General features: G+C 37.4%; 1 protein-coding gene across 1 annotated transcript in view; it reads right to left on the reverse strand.

Moving 5' to 3' along the window:
• Nucleotides 1-24489, reverse strand: part of CLSTN2 (calsyntenin 2) — a 982335-nt gene that overhangs the window by 62565 nt on the left and 895281 nt on the right. Inside the window, exon 9 of the mRNA XM_069063864.1 lies at nucleotides 8149-8311. Coding sequence (XP_068919965.1) covers nucleotides 8149-8311 — 163 coding nt within the window. The remainder of the gene's footprint in view (nucleotides 1-8148; nucleotides 8312-24489) is intronic.

The raw sequence follows: 24489 nt of genomic DNA on the forward strand, positions 1-24489 counted from the left end.
GAGGGGGGAGGTGAGGCAATCAGGGTTAAGTGACTTGCCCAAGGTCACACCGCTAGTTAAGTGTCAAGTATCTGAGGCCAGATTTGAACTCAGGTCCTCCTGACTCCAGGGCCGGTGCTCTATTCACAAGTTAGAATCTTAATAGGAGACTGGATATGGAGGGTGAGTGAGAGGGAAAGGAGATAGGAAGGGAACAGCTATTAAGTACCAACAATATGTCAGACACTGTGCTAAGTGGTTGTTGCTTTTACAAACATCTCATCTGATCCATATAATGACACTGGAAGGTAGATATTATCCCCATTTTACAATTGAAGAAACTGAGGTAGACAAAAGTTAAGTGACTTACTCAAGGTCACACAGTTAGAAAGTGCCTGAGGCAGGATTTGAATTAAAGTCTTCCTGATTCCTAAACGATTATAAGAATGTATAAGTTCTTAACAGAACTAGGTGAAATGATGTCAATCCAGATGCCTAGATTCAATAAAGACTGTCCCTCATGCCAACATACCTACAGATCAGAAATATCGATATTCTTCAAAGCAGAGTTAGTGGTGAGATTTCATCGTGGCAGGAAAATTTCTGCCTCCTACCCCCAAAGTACATATAGTGACAGCCTCTTCATGTCAGCTTAGGTATTTATGTTGAGAAATAAATAGAAGTAGATTCGTGTTTCCTTCATTTGTGCTTGATTTAAATTCCACCTGCAAATGGGGTTTTCTTCTAATGAAGAGACTTTCATGGCTGACTGGGTACCAGTTTTGTGCTGCTAAAGGTGAGTGTTAAAAAAATACACTGTCCTCCCATATTTATATGATCAAATAATGACATAATGAAGGGATAGTGTGGGAAGAGTATTAAATTTGGAATCAGAGGAAATGAGTTGGAATCCTCTCTGTGCCAGGATTACTGTCTGTATGACCTCAAATGAATCACTTCCTTTCTCTGAACATTAGTGTCCAAATCTGCAAAACAAGTGGATTGAACCCCATGGTCCTTCCTAGCTCTAAATCCTATGATCAGATGCCTAAACAAAGTATGTCATATGTGCTTATGTCTTTGCATAACCATGTCCATAATGCTGTGGAGGAATGAAAGTTCTTCATTAGTGGATACAGAGATTGTCAGGGTAGCATAGCCTGTGGCAAAATGGTACAGTATGTGAGGTCCAAATAGCATCCTTCTCACCCCCCTCTCCATTCACTATCTCTCTTTATTTCTATTTTATGATGTCCCTCTTACCCTGACTCCAGGCACCAGATGTCCTCAGTCTAGCTTCCTGGCTGCCAAAGGTCCCATGCCCTGGTTACCCTAAGCAGTACCCTATCAAAGTCTTAGCAGATGCCATAAAGCTTTGAGAGGAAAACAACATATGCATCACAGTCTCAAAGGAATGGGCTGATTTAGCAGCTATGTCTAAAAGAACTTTCAATCTGATTTTTAAAGCAGTCGTGCAAAAGAGAGATTCCAAGACACCCACATGTCTGTCATATGGTAACTTACTCTTTCTAGAATCGGTATTGAATATAGTCTCATCAGAATAAATAACCTCAAGAAACTCATAGCCAGACACACATAGAGGCAACCCAAAAGATCTCTTCGGTCAGTAGCTCCACAAACACAGATTTACTAAGCTTGAACAATATGATGGCATCTGCCTTCAATCATGGCAATAGACACAGTCTGAAAAGAAGACAGCTGTCTGAGTCTTACCTAAGCTTAGGAACAGTAGGATTGTCAAAGTAAATGATCCCTTAAGGTCACTTTTTATTATCCTGTAACACCTGGAAAAATCCTTTCTTTAGCCAGTCTATCAGACAAGTATTTGACCAAAGATCCAAATGTGAAGATTATTGAGTACTTGAGAGTTGACCTAGGAATTCATAGAAATGGAATCAAGGTGAGACACCATTGGGTGGTTGTAAATCCAGTCTTTGTGCTTTAGTAGGTGGATATAGCATGGTTCTGACAGATAGCTCTTAATCTATCCTGTCCTATCCTCTCTTTTCTCCCTTAATCCCACCACCATCCCTTTCACTTTCCTTTCCTTTTTGTCTGTCTCACTAAAATAGCAATGCCATGGAACCAAAGTAGACCCTTTCTTATTTATTGTATTTTGAAGAATTTATATTCTTTGTTTTCAGGTTTTTTCTTAAAAAAAACCTGATACTTACTCAGCTTCCTTTTTTACTTATAATATCATTGGATAATAAACCTGGAAGGGAGAAATGAAGTAATATACCCAGGGCCACTGACTAGTAAAAAGCAAAGCTAAGAGATTTGAACTCAGGTATTTGGACTCCTAGCCGAGTGCTATTTAGACTTTAAAACTAATTTTTTTTCCTTCTAGGAGTCATCCCCAAAAGAAGAAAAGTTTCTCAACTTTTGATCTAAAACAAATGATTTGGAACTCAACCTAGAACCAAAGAATGTTTGAGAAGGAAGGGACCTTGGAAATAACCTAGCTCAGTCCCCTCAGTTAAGTAGATGAGGCAGAGATGGAAAGCCTATAGATATGAACATTCCTGGTAATCACTAAAGTATCAAAACGATGGCAATGCCAGTGGAAACAGAGGTTGGAGTTTGATTTTTTTTTGGCATGAAGTACGTCTTAATTGTAAATGAATTCTCTTATAATTAATATATTATGCAACATATGCAACCTCTGTGCTTGAAAGATTCATTAAGTATAAACAAAGTTTCAATCTTCCTTTAATGATTGAAAAAAAGATCAACAGAAAATGGAGTTTGGGATCCTTTCAAAATTTCAGCTCTCAGATTAGCTAATAGGACACATTAAGTAAATTAGAATGACATATTGTTGTCATGTAACATTGCTGGAGCAAATTCCCAGAAGAAGAAAATAACACGTTGCTATTACATCATCCATGATTCCCATTAGTCAACTCTAGGCTCAATTTCCCACATATGTGAGCAGCACCCTTGACTAGAGGCATAACTGCTGTGTTCTCAGTTTGGAAGGATATTTTTAATTACAGCATCAGCTTGCTCTTAGGCTAGAAAGAGATATAGGCTCAAGGAGAGTTTACATGAATTGATACATGTGTTGATCTCTGGACTACTAAGGGATTTTTATCCTTGACTTTTGAGGGATAATACCACTGGGGATTATTATATCTTCCCCCCAAATATCCCTTGGTGTTCCCAACTGGAATAGGACAATGAGCTGTTGGTATTATGTTTGGAAAAAGCATTTGCCGCTAGTAGTATTTTTTCTTTTTATTGTCTAAACATCTCTTTTGTACTTTTTTTTTTAGCGCATCATTAGGTTCTAGAATTTGAAGCAGGAAGAGATCTTAAAGACATCACCTAATCCAATCCTATCTGAAAAGAGAAGCAACAGGTTCAGAGTTAAGTTTTTACCTGTTACGAAAGGACAAGGATCCAGGTCTTATGCTTTTTCCACTATAATGCTTCTTTTAAAGATGTTAAAAACATATACATACATACATAAGTATGTATATAGTCTTGCAATATTGGCATTGGCTGTGCCTCATGCCACCGACTTCCGTTTAGATTTAACTTTGATTGTGGTCAAGGTCGAGGTTGAGAAATTTGAATGGGTCTTAAAAAAAAGGAGATAGACTTGAGTTTTTTTTTCCTTGAAAAAAGAAGCCAGAGCCTTCAGGAAGGGGAGTTCTAAAAGTATGAAATACAGGGAAGTTGTTAATATAAGTAACATTTAGCAGGGGTTTATTTAATCCAGGATGAGAAGTCAAGGCTTCCTACACTCATCTCTGATATTTATAACCTTATAAGCCTTATAACCATGAGCATGTCACTTACCCTTTCTGAGACTAAGTTTGGGAAAAGTAAAACCTATAGAACTTCACAGAATTTTTGTGGGGCTCAAATGAGATAACACCTATAGATGCAAATATCAGAAAATATACGTGCCAGCTACTATTATGGTTATTATTATTAATCATCTTGTTTTTTGTCTTTTTTTAAGGAGTTTAGATAGAAATGGTCCTCGGATAAGTTGCTATCCTGCTATTATTCTTTTATGTTTAATGTTCTGCAGACTGTTACACAGATGAATAAAATATCTTCTTGATGTAGCTGATGAATGTAAGGTTATCTTCTGTAGACTTGTTGAAAATCTCCTCAGTATAGCTACAATAGGAAGCAAAATGATGGGAATGATTTATGGCTAATTTTGTACCAGATGAATTTGATCTTTTTTTTTTTACCTGATCTCTGTATTTTGAAAGTCTTTTTATTCCACACAACTTTGGGATTTTGACTATTTGGTATGCCAACATCTGTTAAGAATGTTGATCTTTCTTGATGTGATGGTGCACACCTGTAATCCCTGCTATGGGAGAGGCATAGATAGACTAGTGGATTGCCTGAGCTTTGGATTTCTGAGTTGTTATAGGACTGAACAAATTGAGTGTCCTCACTCAGTCTAACACTAGTAAGTATTAGTGGGTAGGGTGCCAAGAGAAGGGGTTAAGTGGCCCAGGTTGGAAACAAAGCAGGTCAAAGCTCCAATGCTGATTAGTAATGGTATTGGAACTATGAGTGGCCTTTGCAATTCAAGCCTGGGTGAGACATAAAGACTCAGTCTCAAAAACAAGATGAAATAACAGAAAATATTTTTACATTTTCAAGGACTGATATTAGTCTGGGTGATTACAGGTATCAGTTTGAACTAGGATAATTCTCTGGTTCCAGTACAATTTTCTAATTGAGGTCTCCCGGATATTTTGAGGTCTGTATTTGTACTATGAAGATTTGTCATTTGTTCATGAAAGATCGCGAGTTTCTGATGCATAATTCTAGCCAATAGGTGATGTCTTCTGAGATATTTTTGGCAAGCGCTTGATTTGTACAGACTGCAGTGATTTGTTGCATAGAATCTTCATTTTTTGGTTGCATACTCTGCATTTATCATTAAGTCTAGGCTCTTTAGGAATATTTCTTTTGTAATTCCTGTTTGGTGTTTTCTTGTTCCTGAATTGCTATCATGTTATTGTTCAGTCCTTTCAGTCATGTCTGACTCTTCGTGACCCCATTTGGGTTTTTCTTTTTTTTTTTTTGGCAAAGATACTGGAATGGTTTGCCATTTCCTTCTCTAGCTCATTTTACAGATGAAGAAACTGAGGCAAACAGGGTTAAGTGACTTAAGCAGGGTCACACAGCTTGTAAGTATATGGGGTCAGATTTGAACTCAGGAAGACTCTTCTTCCTGACCTTGGTCCTGGCACTTTATCCATTGTACCCTCTAGCTGCCCAAATTGCCATCATAAACTTTTCAATTTCTATAAACAAATTCATGTGGCTTAGCCTTTTGTTTGATGTTTCCCTGTGGCCAGATTGTTGGCTGAGTTCATATAGATGCCAGCCTTCAAGAGCCTTTGAATTCCACTCTCAAACATAGAAGAAATACATTGACAAGTTGAAGAAGGCATCCAGTGGGGTGAAGGGTCTTAAGTCCATCTCATATGAACACTAGTTGAGAGATGGGCATATTGAGCCGGGGGGGAGAGAAGACTTTGGGGACAACATAATAGCTATCTTCAAGTATTTGAAAGGCCTGTGGAGGGAGAATTTGACATATTCTTTTACCCCAGGGGTCAGAACCAGGAACAATGAAAGGAAGTTGTTAAAAAGCCAACCTAGACTTGAGGTCAGGAAATATTTGTGAATAATGAGAACTGTCAATGGGTAGTCTTGGTTGGGGATGGGGGTCTTCAGGTGGAGGCTGGTCAAACACTCATGCATGTTATAGTGGTTATTCCTTTCATTTATTGCTTGGACTACTACATAGCCACTGAGACCCCTTCTAACACTCTCATTCTGTGACTTTGTGATCTCATCTGTTTCATAGACACCATCTGGAGGGAGAAACCTCCCTTAGTTACATTCAACAAATCTGATGATAGGAACCTCTTAGCAGCCTTTACTGTTACTTAGTCAAGTGAGGTCTGCTTGTTACAAAAATATTTCTCTAGGGGTTTTTGACATATTTATCATGTTTTCTGAGAATGTTTATTAATTTTCTTCCCTCATCTAGGTGATAATTTCTTTTATAGCTACCTTAGGTGAAAGGGCCTGTATTTCATTAATATTGTACAGGAGGCAACACTTAATATCAATACAATTACTACTATATTGGAGGTAGCCAGGTAGTGCATTGCATACAGCTCTAGGTCTTGAATAAAGAAGATCTGAGTTCAAATTCAGCCTAAGACACATACTATCTGTGTGACCTTGGGCAAGTCACTTAACCTCTGTTTGCCTCAGTTTCCTCAACTATAAAATGGGGATCATTGTAGCCTCTACTTCCTAGGGTTGTTATGAGCATTAAATGAGACAACAGTTGTAAAGTGCTTAGCCTGGTGTCTGGTACATAGCAGATGTTATATAAATGCCAGTTATCATCATTAGTATTATTATTGCGGTTTTTGTTAGAGTACTTTCCAAATCCATTATGGTCCATTTAATGACCACCACCACTACTGCTATTGCTACAACCATGTCCATATCAGTTAAATGGGTAGTTTAACACATTTCTGTTAATAGAGTTAGTGATAACTAAATGTATTATAAAATAAAAAATATTTATACATAGATGTAAAAAAGCGAAATTCAAAGGAATAATTATACGTTTGGACTCAGTGATAGAACAATTAGGTCTCTATCCCAAAGAGATCAAAGAAAAAAGAATAAGGCCTGTATGTACAAGAATACTTATAGTAGTTCTTTTTGTGGTAGCAAAGAATTGGATGCTGAGGTGGTGCATGGATGTCTGAAAAGTGATTTTACATTATGTGTTTGTATGTATGTATGTGTGTGCATGCATGTGTATACACACACACACTATGGTGCTAAGAAATAGTGAAAGTGATGCTTTCAGATGAAGCTGGGAAGACTTGTGTGAACAGATGCAAAGTGAAGTAAATAGAACCAGGAGAAATAATTTATGCAATAACAACAGTATTATAGAGACACACAACTTTGAAACACTTAGGAAGTTGGATCATCATAATGACCAACCATGATTTCAAAGGACTCATGATAAAACATACTACCCATCTCCTGAAAGAGGGGTGATGAGTAACTCAATGCAGACAGATTGAGACTCGTTTTTGGACATGGCCAATGAGTGAATTTGTTTTGCTTGACTTTGTTTCATTGTTTGTTTTTTTCTTGCTTTTTCAGTGGGGGTAGGATGAAAGGGAGGGAAGGCAGATTTTTGATGATTAAAAAGAGAAAATTTAAAAAAATAATTCAAAGGAATAAGAAAAACTGATGAAAATAGATGGAAGCCACTAAAAGACAAATAATCACAAGATTAATTATATTGAGAAATTTCCTGTCATCATCATGATATAAAAGGTTCTGCTTTCTTTTGAAACTTAATACTGTTCAGGAGACTGAGTTGGGATGGGGGAAAGAGTAGATTCTAGAAAACTAAAAAACATGAATGGTTTTTTAATATAATAGTCACAAGTGGGACTTCTACCTTTTTCTAAATCATTTTGGGGGATCCCAAAAGAGAGAAACCACACCACTTATCTTAATTCATTCTGGTTCTAGTTTGTAGCTAAACAATTAATCATAGCAAGTTGCTATTTATTGAAGAACTATTCTGAAATAACTGCATAAAACATTGTGGCAAAATATGTATCTAGTTAAAAACAATGGACATTTTGAATTCTACAAGATGACTGTAAAACAATCTGCCATCTCCTAAGAGGTGTGGGCGGAGGGTAAAAGAAGGTGGCCATTTCCTGGTATTTGTGAGAACATCAGAAGCCTTTCTCTTCTCAGTTTCCAGTTTGTAATTATCAGAGGGTCAGTAGCAAGAAAAATCATTAGCAACATGCAGTCAATGGGTATAGTTCTTTTTTATCTAAAATCAACATCTGGCTCAACCCAGGAAATTTATTATCTGAAAAGCTTACTGTCTGGATTAGTAGGTAGTTTCCAGAATCTTTCTTTTATCAGGAAAGGATTAGTAAAATTAGCCAGGCCAATATCTACAATTTTTAATTACTCCCTTCTAAAAGCTTCTTTTAATTCAACTTAGCATTCAGTGCCTACTACATGCCATTCTGCACAGGAATGGTCTAATATTTGGACCTTTGGGGTCCTTTTAGGTTTCAAGAGGGTTACCTTGCCAGCATGCACCAACAGTGAGTTGCATGGCTATGTGTGATGGGTGAATGGGCCAATCGTTTGTCACGAGGTAAGGCTCATATGTCGTGCCATCCATGTATAAGGTCACCACAGGAAACTCCACATTGACGACGTAGTAATGCCACTCCTTGTCACAAATCTAAGCAATAACAAGAAAGAGAGAGCTTTTTGAAACTAGATGTTTCCCATAATGATCAAATAGTTTCTTATTTCAGTTATGAAGGAAGACAATTGCACTGGACCTAGGAGCTAAGGAAGACCATAAATCCTTATGGAATTGACTTTTATTTGTGTAGCTCTTTCATGTAGAACAAACTCAGATAGAAATATACTGACTTAGAAAACCACATATTAGCATCATCTATATTTGTTGTATTTTTATTTATTTTGTTAAACATTTCTCAATTACATTTTTAATCTGGTTCTCAGTCTCAGTTTTTGACACTTCTGAAGAACTCAGAGACTTCCACAATGTTCTTTATCTGAACACTTCAGCTTTTATCCCAGGTGCCAGCTCAGCAAGCCATCTATCTCCTGAATTACATCTTTCAGGAAGACTTTCCTAAGTAATTTGTGGAGAAAATGAAGCTTTTTTTCCTTCAGTATGCAACATTTCCAATGCCCTCTTTAGTCACTGTGAAGTATCTTTACCCTTTGGCTTGTATAGACCCTGAACAGAGATACATGTTACACCATAATATAGTTCCTTGCACATTATATGTGCTCAACCAACACTTTTTAATTTGTTGGAAGAATGAGTGATGCAAACATTTGATTCATTTTGTTGACTATTTCTGTCCATATAATTATTGGTTTTCTTGGATGGCCAAAAGCTTAGTTTAGACTCAATTTAGATAACGTCTAGCAGAGTGCCATGTAGGAAAAAAAAATTGTTTCATAAATTATTTTCATTACAGAGGAGATGGATAAGAATAAAAGAGGGAAAAGGTAGAAGAAAGAATAAAAAAAATTGAAGGGAAGAAGTAGAAGAAAGAGAAGAGGAGGCAAGGATATAGAATTGACTAGATTTGGAAATGGAAGATTAGACTCTAAATCCTGGCTTGGCCACTTATTAGTCACATGATTTGGACATGTCATTTAACCTCCCTAACTCTGGGTTTCCTTACATAAGATAAATACCTGCTCTATCTATATTAAAGGTAGTTAGGTGGTGCAGGGATTAGAGAGTGGGGCCTGGAGCAAGGAACACTTGAATTCAAACCCAGTCTCAGATACATATTATCTGTGTGATCCTGGGCAAAGCACTTAACCTGTTTGCTTTAGTTCCCTCAACTATAAAATAGGGAGAATAATAATAATACCTACAGAGAGGATAGAATGAGATAATATTTATAAAATGGTTGGCACCTAAAAGGCATTGAATAAATACTGTTTCTTTCCTTCTATTTACCTCATACAGTTGTTGTGAATAGTAATATGGAAAGAATTTAACCTTCTTTTACCATTCAGCTAATGCCTGTCTCACTCTATGATCCCCTCCTCAATCCCCTTTACTTTGATATCACTGTAGCATTTGTTGCTGCTAGGTGATGCAGAGGATAGAGTTCTGGACCTGAAATCAGGAATGAGTTGGAGAAGTGCTTCAAAACCTTTGCGAAGAAAAGTCCATATGGGGTCACAAAAAGTCAAGTGAGACTGAAACAATGGAATATCATCATTATCATCATCATCATCACCCACACCCTCATTGTGAATACTGGTGCCTCTTTTGGTTTCAGAAACATCACCACTTTCCTCTTTCCTTTCTACCTCTCCAATCTTCCATCCCCTCATAGATTCACATCCCTATTCCCAACACTTGAAGGTTGGTGTTCCCCAATGTTCTACACTCAGCCCTCTTGTATCCCTCTATTCTCTCTCTTGGTGATCTCATCCATGTATATTAGTTGAACTACCCCCTCATAATGTAACCCACAAGCATTATCTCACATTATGCCCCTCCATATACGTCACACTCTAGGCAAACCCAGCAACTTGCTCTTCTTCTCTGTATAGTTCTGTAGTTTTATGCCATCTTGCTTTAGCTTGAGTTTTTCCTTGTGCCTGCAACCTCATTCCTCTCTTTATCCCTCTACCTGCTGAAACTCTACCTGGCCTCAACTGACACTTCTGCCATGAAGCCTTGCCTACAGCAGGGTCTTAAAATGGATTTTTGAATTATATTGAAAACTTCTTTCCTCCCCACCCCCACTTAATAGCAATCCTCCCCTCCAGCATCAAAGAGGACTTCATTTCTATCCTTTTAACCCTATATATATATATATACATACACACATACATATATATGTATACATATACACATATATGTACGTCTACATATGCACATACATATATATTTTTCAGATTTAGTATTTGTTCACGTGAGGAAATATGCATAAACAAAAATATTTTGAATTTCTATTTGTTTTCAGCACTTAGTGCTTTGCAATATAAAGCTTTCAATAAGTTGTCATTCATTGATTCATATGTCATATCCTCTTTACTGGACTGTCAGTTTCCTAAGTGCAAAGGCCAGGTCTAATTTAAACTTTGTATCTCCCAAGAACCTAACATAGTTCTCTGAACTCAGTAAGGGCTTAATAAATGTTTATTTAAATTAAAAATGATAGGATTCTACTGGAACCTTTGTGTTCCCCATCCCTACTAATATTTTCTGAAGGCATAAAGAAATTAAAATCATAAAAGAAAGTAAATTAATTGGAACCTGTATAAACAAACTTTAAATATGGATGGATTTATTTCAGCCCCATTTCTGGAGAAGGTATCTTTTTTTACTTATTAGGAGCTTAACTCTGATAAGTCACTGCTAGTCATAGCCCATAAGGTTGTATATTTGCTTTCGAAGTAGAATGAAAAAAATTCATAAGAAACAAACAGAGATATGGAATACAGCCCTAGAGGAAAGTACTCATATTTGTTGAGGAATGTAGGGGGAAAGGTGAGTTTGTTTTCATTTGCATTAGATAAATACATATTAATATTCATTTTTATTTTAAAAAATACTTGTTTTTGAGACTTAAGTCCTTGACCAGACATGTTGATGTAGTCTATGAAATGCCTTGGAATGCTCTGGGCAACTTGTTAAGAATTTGTTGCTAAACGAGAACATGGAAATTACCATGGTATAGTTAGTAAAAACACAACTTTCAGCAGAATATCTGTAGCTATGAGGTCAATTCCTTTGATATATTTGGTGGGTAGTTTGTTTTACATATTAAAATGCATGTGATTATACATATATATGTGTGTAATATATATGTGTATGTATGATATATGTGTATATATAATATATACATTATGTATAATATATTTTATATATGACACATGTATATAATATATGTGTGCATATATATTGCCATACATTCTATTGATATGCTCAAAGAATAATCCAAATCCAACAGCCTGTCTTCTATTACTCCCTGTTTCATAAGGGACAGATTTCAGAGAAGTTCAGAATTGAAGAGAACTTCGGAGGCCATACAATCAAACTATAACTAAATTATAACATCTGTAACAAATAGCCATCCAGCCTTCACTTCAAAACCTCTAGTAAGGGGAGATCCTTAATCTCTCTGGTCCTAGGTTTCTTCTGGTATAAATTGAGGGAGTTAGAGTAGAGGGATTATGAGGGCTCTTTATGCTTGAAGTCCTACTTTATGATCTGCTAACTTGGTGTGCAACAATGGAAAAAATCACTTCACCTCTCTGGCCATTAGTTTACCTTCTATGTAAAATGACAGGTTAGACTAGATAATCTCTAAATTCCCTTTCATGTTGGCCATTCTGTGTTCTAAATAAACTTAAAAAAGTGAATGGATCATTTCAAGGTGTCTCTGGAGTTCAGTTTGTAGGATCAAGTGGTAGTGGCAGCAGAAGCAAAAGATAGGAAAATGTTTTGGGTGATCAGATTAGCAAAGATAACAAAACCAGAAAATTACTAGTGTTAGGAAGGGGTTTTGGAAAATAAGATTGATAAGGAACTATTAGGGAGCTGTGAATTGGTACAGCCATTCTGGAAATCATTTTGGAAATATGCCCTAAAGTCATTAAACTGTGGATACTATTTCACCCAGCAATTCAGCAGTAGGTCCACAGCCCAAAGAGATCAAAGAAAGTGAAAAAAGACCCATTTGTATAAAGATATTTATAGCAGTTTCTTTCTGTAGTGATAAAGAATCACAAACTAAGGGTTTGCTAATCATTTGGGAAATGACTGAACAAATCATGATATATGAATGTAATATAATTTTATTTTGCAGTAAGAAATGGTTTCAAAATGAAATGCTTTTCCATTTTGGAATGCTTTCAAAAAATCTAAGAAGACTTGTATGAACTGATCCAGAATGAAGGGAGCAGAACCAGGAGAATTATTTATGCAATAACAATAATGTAAAGACAAACTACTCTGAAAGACTTAAGAATGCTAGTCAATGCAATGACCAACCACAGTTCCAAAGGATGACCGATAAAGCAGGCTCCCCTCCTCCTGACATAGAAATGATGAACTGAAGATGAAGAATGATATCTATTTTTCTGGGCTTGTTCAATATGGAAATTTGTTTTGCTTGACTATGAATCTTTGTTACAGGGGTTTTCTGTTTCCCTTTTGCTTTTCTAGTTGGATGAGGATTATGAGAGGGAAAGAAAATAAATACTTGTTTCTTGAAAAATGAATCAAATTTAAAAAAAGGAATAGCCAGGGAGGAGAGAACAACTTATGGTCCTAAGGAGTGCAGAGCTAAGGGACATAGCATCTCTTAGGCATGTCTCTGGTTTTTTGCTTTAGTGGGTGGGGTGGCATCAGCACCATATTCTGATCTTTTGAATACACTATAATGTACTGGGGATATTGGAAACAAATATTAGAAATTCCTTAACTGTGGAAAGTTTAGTGGAAAAAGTTTTGAATTAGGAGACCTGGGTTCTATTCAGTTTTAGCATTGCCTTTGACTGGTTTTATTAAAAGTCACTGGCTTTCTCTGGTCTTCATTTTCTTCCTCTGTAAACAGGGGATAATAATCCCTGGTCTACAAACAGGAACACTGTGAAGATCAGATGAGATGATAATGTAAAAATGCCTTATAAAGTATTATGCAATTGCAACTCATTATTTATTGATGTTATATTGTAGGTGATACAATGGATAGAATGTTGGACTGGGGAGTAGGGAAGACTTGAGTTCAAATCCAGCCTCTGATACTTACTAGTTGTCTGACCTTGGGCAAGTCACTTAACTGCTGTTTGCCTTAGTTTCCTCAACTGTAAAATGAGAAGAAGAATAATGATAGCATCTGCCTCAGAGGGTTTTTGTGAGGATAAACTGAGATATATGAAAAGTGCTATGGAAATCTTAGAGTATAAATTCCAGCTATTACTCTTACTAACAATTAATCATATTTTGAAAAAAATTATAACCCCAAGATAGAAAAGCTGTCCTAAGTTACCCTGGGAACATTAAAGACTAAAATGGAATGGAGTTAGTTAATAAGAAAGAGACACAACTTAGCTTCCGTTTAGATCACAAAACAGCTTTTTAATCAAATCATTTCTATTCTGTGAGCAAAGGAGATTGTTAGGGGGTTGATTTTGTTTCAACTATCATTACAGCTGAAAACTGAGTAATGAACTACTGGTGGTCTTTATCCAGGAGAGTTGTCAATCTATGTGGTCATTTATATTGTTAAGGAACAGGGTCAGATCAGCTATTCAATCAACCCTCCAGTTTTTATTGAGTGCCTCCTCTGGGCATTCCCTCTTCAAGGTACTTTGTTGGACAAGACCCTACCCTTGCCCTTGAGGAGCATCAGACTGCTCTAGTTTAGAGACAAAATAAACGCATGTGAAAAATTCCAATCTTAGAATCACAGGATGCTGGAGCTGGGAGGGAGCACAGGGAATCATTGAATTCAACCTTTTCATTTCATAGATAAGGAAACCAAGGGCCAAAGAAGTTTAGTACCCAAGGAAAAAGCTAGTTATTCAGTCAATCATTGGGGATTTATTGAGAGTTTACTATGTGTCAAATGGGCTTCTAGGTAGTGGAGTAGATAGCAGGCCAAGTCTGGAATTGGGAAAAGTCATCTTCATAAGTTCAAATTTAGCCTCAGACACTTACACTTACTAGCTGTGTGACCTAGGTAAGTCACTTAACTTGTTTGCCTCAGTTTCCTCATCTATAAAATGACCTGGAGAAGGAAATGGCACACCACTCCAGTATCCTTGCCAAGAAAACTCCAAAATGGGGTCATGAAGAGCTGGACACAATTGAAACAACTCAACAACAACAAAATGTGCCAATCACTGTACTATGCACTGGAGATTCAAAGAAAGACCAAAAAAAATACAAAACAACCCCAAACAGTCCCTGCTCTCAGGGAGCTTGTATTCTAATAGGTAAAACAACACATATATAACTATATGGCAGAGAAGAGCCAAAAGTAGCAGCTGGATGGGCCAGGAAAGACTTCCTGCAGAAATTAGGTATTTGAGCTGAATCTTGAAGAAAGCCAAGGAAGTTAAGAGGTAGAGTTGAGAGAATAGACCCAGGTCTCCTGAATCCCAGTCCACTGTTTTTCAAATGCTGTTGAAAACAACTAGTATACTTCTATATTGTGATCAATCCATAATTTCCCTTGTGTAGATAATCCCTCTGGAGATGGAGATAATGACCCATCAATGCCTTCTTGCCCGTATCTTTCCATTATATCCTCCATGGAAATCTACCTAATGCACTAGAGATCTTCCTCTGTCTTTTAATATTTCAGAGGCATCTATCAAGGGATCTTGCTTGATTCCTTATATGCATAGGAGATACTCTGCTGGGGAGGTTGCATTCAGATGTGATCTATAATAGAGAACTAATGCATGCAGATGTGATCTATGATACAGAATTGCTTTCAAAAGTCTGCTTGTTTCTTCTCTCATATTTTCATCATACATACCCTCAATATATACATAGGCTATTCTTAAATTTTTTTTGAGATGATAAAGTAAACATATGGATGTCTTCTTAGTCATTTTTTGGGGGGTTGGGGGAGGGACTAGACCTTCATTGGCTTCAGAAGTTTCCAATGCAGAACTTCTACCAATGCAATATGGTGCCTTTTCTGGAACTTAGAGTCATATAGAATTGACTGAAGCACCGAGAGGTTGGGTCACTTGCCAAACGTCAGAGGCTGCTCATGCACTTGACTCTGAGACCAGTTCTCTTTCTACTATATCAAGATATCTGACTCAACAGTAATGCCATTGGAGAGATGTTCTACTCTTTAGAAATCTTCTCATCGAGATATCTTGAAAACTTATTGTTGAATTCCTTTAAAACTGTTACATGCTGCATGGATTTCCTAGGATGTATCTGGTCAGGTGCTCCTGACCGCAGGTCCAGGGTTCTATGGATAGCACTTTATACTTTGCAAAGAACTTTTATAACTATCATCTTATTTGCTTCTCATAGTATTTTATGATCCTCCTGGGCCAGGTATTATTATCTCCTTTACAAAGGAAGAAAGTGAGGATGAGGTAGGATACCAAGGTCACTTTAGAAAGGATAGAGTCACCCTCTGTGGCATCATCCCTAAAGGGCCAAGGATGAAATCTTTGAGTAAAATCCATCAGGGATCAACACATTATGAATTTATATCTATTTCTAATCTAAAACAGACAGTTAAAGCTCTAACTTAAAATTTTCTTCCAAACTGGGAACACAGCAGTTATATTTTGGGCCAAGGGTGCTGTTCACACTTGTGGAGAATTAATTTTGGTTGACCAATGGGAATCAGGGGCGATTTAATAGCAACTTATTATTTCCCTCTCTTCCGGGAATTAGCTCCAGCATTGTTACATGACAATAATATGCAAGTTTAATTAGTTTACTGTGTTCTGTTAGCTAATCTGAGAGCTAAAATTTCAAAAGAGTCCCAAACCCAATTTTCTGTTGATGTTTTCCTGGTAATTAAAGAAGATTGAAACTTTGATTACACTTAAATGTTTCAGGCACCGAGTAGACCACTTAGCAGCCTCTTTCTCAGGAAAAGATTTGATGTCAATATTAATTGCGGAATAAAACATTTTATTCAGAGTTAGAAAACCTAGGTTCTAATACTTGGGATCTGACTTCTCTTTCTCATCTGTAAAATAGCAATGGTAACGCATAGATTTCCACCTTAAAGGGCTACTGTGACTCATTGGGTCTGCCATTTAATTACTAGGAGTGTGACCTAGAATGGACCAGTTATCCAATTTCTCAGAATCCTCATTTGTAAAATAGGAATGGAAATATTTGCAGTGTTGTAGACCTCAAAGTGCTATATAAATGTGAAGTACTAGCATATAAATGTAAGCTGCTATTCTCCATCATTTCCATGGTAGCTTGAATTTCAGACACTGTGTTCCCTCTCCAAGTCATAAAATTTAAAATAATTTTTCAACAGAACCAAAGGCTTTGTCCTTCAGTAAGGAAAGTTTAGGAACCATGGAGAGCTTGGTGAGTGAGTTTTTTTTTTAAACAATGCTCCTGAATCTACTCTCTGTAGCTGATACCAGTTGGCATGCACATTCAGCTGTTCGTGAGTCTTAGAGTTCCTTCATGCTTATAATAGACATAAGACCTAAAAATGCTTCTCAGACACTTAAGTTTAAGATAATTTCTCAGCTAGGATCCCGTGGAAGCCAAATGCTTACCACTTTCCAAGAAGGACCTCAAAATTAATAAGCTCTGAAAGTTCCAGAACTCAGTTCTAGATTTGTACCTGGGTTATGCTCCTTCTGTTCTGAGACTGGTATTTACAGAGTGGTATACAACAACTTGTTTATGCATTTCAATTAACTCTTCTAGCTAGAATAAAATATTATTTCCCTCCCTTAGATAAGTAATATCTACTTGGTAAGCATCAGCTTCCTTATCTGTAAAATGAAGGGAATTAAGCTAGATGGAACCTCAGGTTGGCTCCAGATCTGACATTCCAGGGTTGTACTTATGACTTAGATGTCACAAGTGACAGTAATGGTAGGATTTTCTTGGGAGTGGGTGGGAAGCAATGGGATGTGGAGTGAAATTGATTGAGTTTTGCATGAAGGTAATCTGAAGGTGAGAACATAAAAGCCCTCCCTGTGCCCTCCTTTGGATTAAATGCATAGTTCTTCATGAATAGATAACACCATGAGGGAAGCTAAATGATCTTTTTTCTCTTTCATTTTGGAATAAGATATTTTTCTTAATGTTCTTTTTCATATTGTCCTGTCTCATGCATCAGAAAATTGCTCCTTCAGAAGCATATTAGCCTGATAAGACCTGATGAATATTTTAGTGAACCTTGCAAGGTAAGCAGGAGGGGGGCCAGTTAAATAACCCCATATCCTATTATGCTTCATCAAATGGTTTGCTGCCACCATCTTTGATTCTTGGGGGAAGGATTTTCTGCCTAGCCAATATCTGCCACCTCAAATGACAGTCTATCCCTGCCTGACATGAATCATGATATTCAGGCTCAGCCCTGCTAAGTTTGTTCCTCATATCAGGTATGTTTAATGCAAAGGCATGTGTGCTATCTAAGCAATGGTGTTAATACCAGTGTCACAGACCTGCTTTATTTGCATTAAGAGTTCTGCAAACCTTTAATGAAATGAGACAAGGTGTGATCTAACCACAGCAACATTATGTCCTTTAAGAAAAGGACAATCTTGGCACTAGGGAGAATAGACCAAAGTAGTTAACAGGGACCTGAAACTATGCATGTGATTTTATGCTAGTGGACAAAATGGAGAGAAGTGAACCAGAAGATGGCATAGTTAGGTGCATTTGGAACTGGTTGAATAAATGTCAGGAATATTCATGGACTACAATAATGTAAGTGAAAAGTGAAAAATAAATGCAGCTGAAATCAGATCAAGTGTATTGAAATAAGATTAATACAGATTAGCTGTTATTAATCTTGATCCTGAACAAAAAATGATGAAAGATCCTTCCTTCCTCTCCTATATGTTTTGACCTTCCCAATTAGATTGTGAGCTCTTTGGGAGCAGGACTGTCTCAATATTCCATTTGTATCCTGAGAACACAGAACAGTGCTTGGCATACAGTAAGTGCTTAATGAATGCTTTTCTGCTCTATTTCTCTTAGTGGAGAGGAGGGTGATGACCCATGAAGAATAGCAGCACATATGCTGGCAGATGTGGCAGGAGCTTAATAAGTGTTTGCTGAAATGAATTCTCTTTGAAGGAAGATAGTTTCACTAGTAATCTTATATACTATTTCAGAAATGCATGCATGAAAACAGGTACCAGTGAACCAAAGGAGAAAGCAGAAGGAAGGAGAAGCCCAAAGTTGCCTTTCAGGAAGGCCAGAAGGAGCAAAATTCTCTTCCATAACAAAAACTTTGGGAGATAAAATTTAATCAACTGCATGCTGAGCAGCTTCCTGGAGTTCTCTCAGCCCCATACAGGGCACCATAGGAGAGCAAAAGAGAAAGAAAAGACGAGGTCTTTTCAGTCAATCCTTGTTGCTGTTCCTCCTTGGTTCTGGAAGAGGACTGCTGATGTCATGAGGGTGACATCTTGACTTGCAAGTGAATTGAGCCATGCAAAGTTGTCAGCCTCTCCTCTAGAGTCATCAGAGTCCAGTGACAAGATATAAGTCAGGATGACTGGCGATGGCCCCAGATGTAGAGGTAGACCTTGGCCTTTTTAAGCTAAGGTCTTTCCCAGGTCTCAGTTTGTCTGAGGCAAATCCCATTTGATAGTTAAAGGCTGGGTGAGAATTGAGATAAAAGATGGGCTACTTTGCCTTCACAAAAAAGGCTTTGCCCAACATATGTGATATCTGTCTGTCTATGAATCATTTCTGTAATAAACTCTGTACTGACTATAAATAGAAAAAGAGTTTTGAGATAAGGAAGATAACTGTGGGTTGGAGATATGAAGGAAGGAGGAGGCAGGTCTTAAGCTGGGCCTTGAAGTATAGATATCATTCAACTAAGCAGCAGGAAGAAGGAGGGCATGTTAGGCAAAGGGACCAGAGTGAACCTGGTGTGACCAAGGGGCAGTAAAGAGTTAGGCCTGTTTTTGATGGAGGGTGTGTGTATGCAATACTGGGAGATGAGGCTTAATAGCTAAGGACTATATAGGGTATCCTAAAAGCTTGGTGCAATTTTAAAGCTACTTAAAAAAAAACTAATACTTTTTTTTTTGGTACAAACTGTATCACCATGGAGTTTCATGGTTGGAAGGAACCTCAACAAAGGCTCTCTGGTTCAATCTATGACTGAACAAAAAAAAGCCCCTTTACATTATTTCTGACAAGTGCTCATCCCATTTTACTTCTGGATGGCCCTGTTAGTAAATTGTTGTTTTTTTTTTCTTGTGCATCAAACTAATTTTATCTCTTTGTCACTTTTACTCATTGCTTCCTAGTTCTGTCTGCTACGCACAAGCAGTACAAGTCTGGTACCTGACAGTGATTCAAATACTTGATGGTCCCCTAAATTCTCCTTTTCTCTAAGTCAAAGATCCCCCAGATTATTTTTCTTTTTTTAAAAAATTACTTTATTTTAAACTTAAATACCCAATAAGAAAGAAAAAGCATATCATAAACTTAAATATTAAAACTTAAACATGAAATAAGAGAAAAAATAGCGCTGACATGTACACAGCATAATGTAAGAGAGGATTCAAATACAGTCCCCAGATTCTTTAAATGAGCTTTCATGGCATGGTCTCTAGGCCCTTAAGCAGCATGATCACTCTTTTGGACACGGTCTAGCTTATCATGTCAGGACCAAAGAATGTAGTTCCCAGAACTAGACATAACATGTCAAATGTGGTCTGGCCAGGGGAACAACTGCCTCCCTTGTTCTAGACTCTTGACCCCCTCCTAATCATGACTAAAATGGTTGTAAATGATTTACATTTGATGCTTTGGACCTTTTGACAAATGGAACTATTTGATACTTGGATACTCTAAGGGCACGTAATTGTCCAACCCCCTGGGTGCCTGACACAGATATTGTCTGACAGACCAAAGCTCTGGTAAAACTTCATGCTGTGGCTGAAATATTCATCACCCTGGAGTAGGGAGTGGTCCTTTCGTAGCAGGTAGAACTACTAGGCCTAGAGGCTTTGGGGCTGGGAGGGATCTTCTAGTTAGTGCTCCTCTGGTGCAGGTTTTGAGAAGACCGGGTTACCTCCAGGTCATAGGGAAGTACAATAGTGGGGCATTTTAGGGGGTACTAGCATACAATCTCCCCAAATAAATACAGCAAGGTCCTGAGTAGTAAGAACAACGAATTCCACAAAGTGGCCTCATGTATTCAAATCCACACTATTTGAAGTTGTAATGATATAAACTATGGTGACTGGTTCTAGCCCAAGGGAAATAGGCAGTATGAATTCGAATAATGTGACTATTTTACAGAATCTGTTCTTTGAATTAATCAGGAACCCTGCTGTATCCTCAGTAACTCAATCAGAAAGCAATTATTGAATGCATATTCTATGCCATGGATTGTGTGAGGTACCAGGTCACTGTACCAAGACTCAGGAACCCAGAATTCCTCTTCTTTCTGACTTCTGTACAAAAGCTTTAAGGAAAGCTAATGAAAAAAAAAGTGGTCATCTGTGTTTCCTTAACAAAATATGGAGAATCCTAGAGTCTTTCCCAAACAACTCATGTCATAGAACAGTCAACTCCCCATCTTTGCCCCCTTGTGTTAGCAGTCTCTACTTTTTGTTTCCTTTTCTTCCTCTCCAAAATCTCTGTACCCACCAGGCAACTACTGTCCTCTTACTCCTTCCCTCCCCTCTATCAAATATGCTTTCAGGAAAGGGTTTCATAGCAGTCCCTTAAGCCTCAGTTGGACAGTCATGTGGTACAGTGGATAGAGCACTGAGCCTGATGTCAGGAAGACCCTGAGTTCAAATATGACCTTAGATGCTTACTAGCTATATGACCCTAGGCAAGTCATTTAACCCTGTTTACCTCAGTTTCTTCATCTGTAAAATGAGCTCCACTCCTGTATCCTTGCCAAGAAAACCCCAAATGGGGTTATAAAGAGTCAGACATGACTGAACGACAACAAAACTTAAGTCATTGAACTTGAGTAACTATCTTTCAGGATTAAAAAAAAAATTATCCATAGCCAAGTAATGAAAGTCTCTGTTGTTTGTTAGGAAAATTTGGGACATTAGTCCATGGGTAGGAGCTTTTTGTTCTTGTTGTTAAACAACAAGGTGACTCCAAAATTCTACTATCACACTATGTAGAGTCAGGAAGAGCTGGGTTAAAATCTTGTTTCTGACAATGAATAATTTTGCCCTTGACCATGGACAAGTTAATTCACCTTTCTGAGTTTACTTTTGTCATTTTTAAGAAGGTGTCATTAATGCCTATAACACTTATCTTACAGGTTTGTTGAGAGACCCAAGATGGTATGTAAAAAGCACTTTGCAAACTTGAAAGTGCTATATAAATACCAGTTATTACTTCATTTTCATTTTCACTTCCATGTATCTCATTCCCGGGGTAATTCACTATCTTATTATTCTTTCATGGTTATTATTTAATTGGATGAAAGTATTGGGATGCAAGTTCATCTTCTGCTGATAGTTGGGACAACTCCAGGAGTAGAGAGGGCAGTGAAGATGGTTAAGTGCTTTTTATTCCCAAATGGTTTGGCTTTCTTCTCTTTTTCCTCCCACCTTCTACATTGGCTCATTTCAGAGTCTCTCTTCTTTTGGGGCTTTGACTTCCATATTAATAATGCTTTTTATTCCAAGTAGTTTAGTATAGCTTAGTATGACTACAGTCACTGATTTTTAATTAACTAGTTAATTTTTTCTGCTCTTAATTTTTGGGGATCAATTTTATACTTGGAAGTTTATGTTTTTATCTTTAGTTATGGTCCAGTTCCATAATTATTATCATTAGTCATTATAGTAGTATTATCTCATTCCTCTCATCTTATTCAGTATAGTTAAGATAAAAAGAGTCCTGGGACAAGTTCTATCCTGTTATTTTTCCTTTATGCTTAATGTTCTATGGACTATTGTATAGGTAGATAGAATAACTGCTTTTGGTGATTAAGTAAAATAATTGGAAATGAGCTCACCTTTTCTTGTCTTACTGAAAGCATCTCTTGGATAACTCCAGGAGCATATAGGAGATGAGACATAATTTATTTTGTTCACACATAGTTTGAATCCTTTCCATTCTTTCTAAATCCCTCCCTTCCTCTTTGGCTACAGCTGCTATGAGTACATTAGCTCATTAGTGCTAATAAGAGTGGGACAGAGAATTAGGGCTCTGGACTTTTAGAAGAGAGAGAGTGAGCTGAGATCCTTGGGTAAGGCTTCCCATTAGGGCAGGAATGAAAGGTGGCAAAAATGTCTGGGCTAGACATTGGTTTGAATGGATTCCAAGGTAGGATGGAAGAATTATTTCCTTAAATATGAACTTAATGAAGACCCATGCTGACTTTAACCTCATATATGCATCTGTAGTCACAGTCTCTTCTTCAGATCAGAGGATCTTTGGAGGCATAGAAATGGAATGCTTAATTAGCATTTCATACACAAGGAGCCATATTCACTTAAAGACCCAGATTAGCCTCTGCTGTGATGGCAAGTGCAAACAGTAATCAAAAAATGATAAACCTGAGAACCAGGAACAAAATAAATATGCTTAGATATATAATTCAGTTGAGTGAGAAAGGATACTTGGGAAAGTGACATTTTAGAGGTTAGAGAAGAACTTGAATTCCAGGGCTGTTTGTTTGTGAATGGATAGCTCACATAAAACCTGGCCAAACAAAAAGCAGGACTGTTTCTTCCCTTGAGAAGATCACCAAGGTCTTAACTCTCATCAGAGTTTCTTTTTTCTCAAGTATAGGGATGAGTTAGGGCCATTTAATTTGGAGATTTGTAAATATAATTTTCTAGCTCTGTGAATGCTTAGGAAAGGACCATCAGTGCCATTGGTGACATTGTTCAGGATAAGGCATAAAGAAAACAATTGAGAACCCTAAAGAGAAACCCATAAGCAGAGCTGGCATTATGATGTGACTGTACATATAATATAGGGGAGTACTCCATCACTTCTCCTTGAATTTGTCCCAGGGTATAACGATGAGATAAGAGAGAAAATTTGAAAAGTACTTTGCAAGCTTTAAAGTCCTAGATGAATCCTCATTATAACTATTTGTTGCTTTCACTGTTTTGTTGATATTTTATGATACGACCTATCGGTAGCACCCTCAGCTACTTGTCTAGTGAAATCCCAGAGAACGGCGTGAATGCAAAGAAGTAGAAGTTTCTGAGATTCCATTCTCGATATTTTCCACCACAGTCTTTTCTGCTACATGGAAGGGAACTTTGATGCTGGAGCTGGAAGGTATCTCAGAGATCACCTAACCCAACACTTTCCTTTTACATTCAATCAAAATGACAGGGGGAGTTAACTGCCTTACCTGAGGTCAACCAGGTAGTCAGCATCAGAGGTGGGGTTTGAAACCAGGTTCTTTGACTTCAGAACCAATGTTTTTTCACTTGCACCATGGCTAGGAGTCCTACCCTAAACTCACCATGCTATTTGAAATAACAGATCTTTAGAATCATAAATGCTTGTTGCATTTATGAAATGTACAAGAAGAAAAGACTTTATTTAGTTCAATTCCAACCAACTCTGCCCTTCTTTCTTAGGAGTTATCTCATTTATCCTCCTTTGTGAAGTAACCCTTAGAATCGTAGCTTTGTCCCACATGGTTTTATATCATGAGGGAAAGACCAAAAAAGTTTCCCCCTTAATTGTTAACAGGGTGCAAAAGTAAGATTATTGTGGTCCCGGTCTGTCAAGTGGGGAAATATTTAATCACTAGAATTAAGTTTAAGTCAGATTTATTGATTGTTCTGGAATTACAAGCTCTAAAAAGAGATTTCAAGAAAAGTTTTACAAGAATGTTTCAGAGTTTTGTTAAAACTTTTCTCTACCAAAGCTGAAGATAGGGCGGTGGTTAAAAGTATAGTTGCAATAACATATGGTAAGATGCCTTTCATCTTCTGTGGCCTTTTGGCATTCTGGGCTTTTAAAGTCAGCAACTACTTTTTGACCAGAGTCCCCATTAGCTGGACTGTCAGAATTTCCTTTACATTATACTTCTTTCTGACCATTTGAAATTAAGGGGCATACCAAGAGCATAGAGGATGGACCTCTTCCAATCTATTTCTTTGCAAAGGTAAAGGACTAAAAATATAGAACAGAACTCTCTCTCTCTCTCTCTCTCTCTCTCTCTCTCTCTCTCTCTCTCT

The sequence above is a fragment of the Petaurus breviceps genome, unplaced genomic scaffold, assembly GCF_028583685.1.
Source record: "Petaurus breviceps papuanus isolate PSGF00001 unplaced genomic scaffold, PetGlider_PUasm1.0 90604, whole genome shotgun sequence".
Taxonomy (NCBI): domain Eukaryota; kingdom Metazoa; phylum Chordata; class Mammalia; order Diprotodontia; family Petauridae; genus Petaurus; species Petaurus breviceps.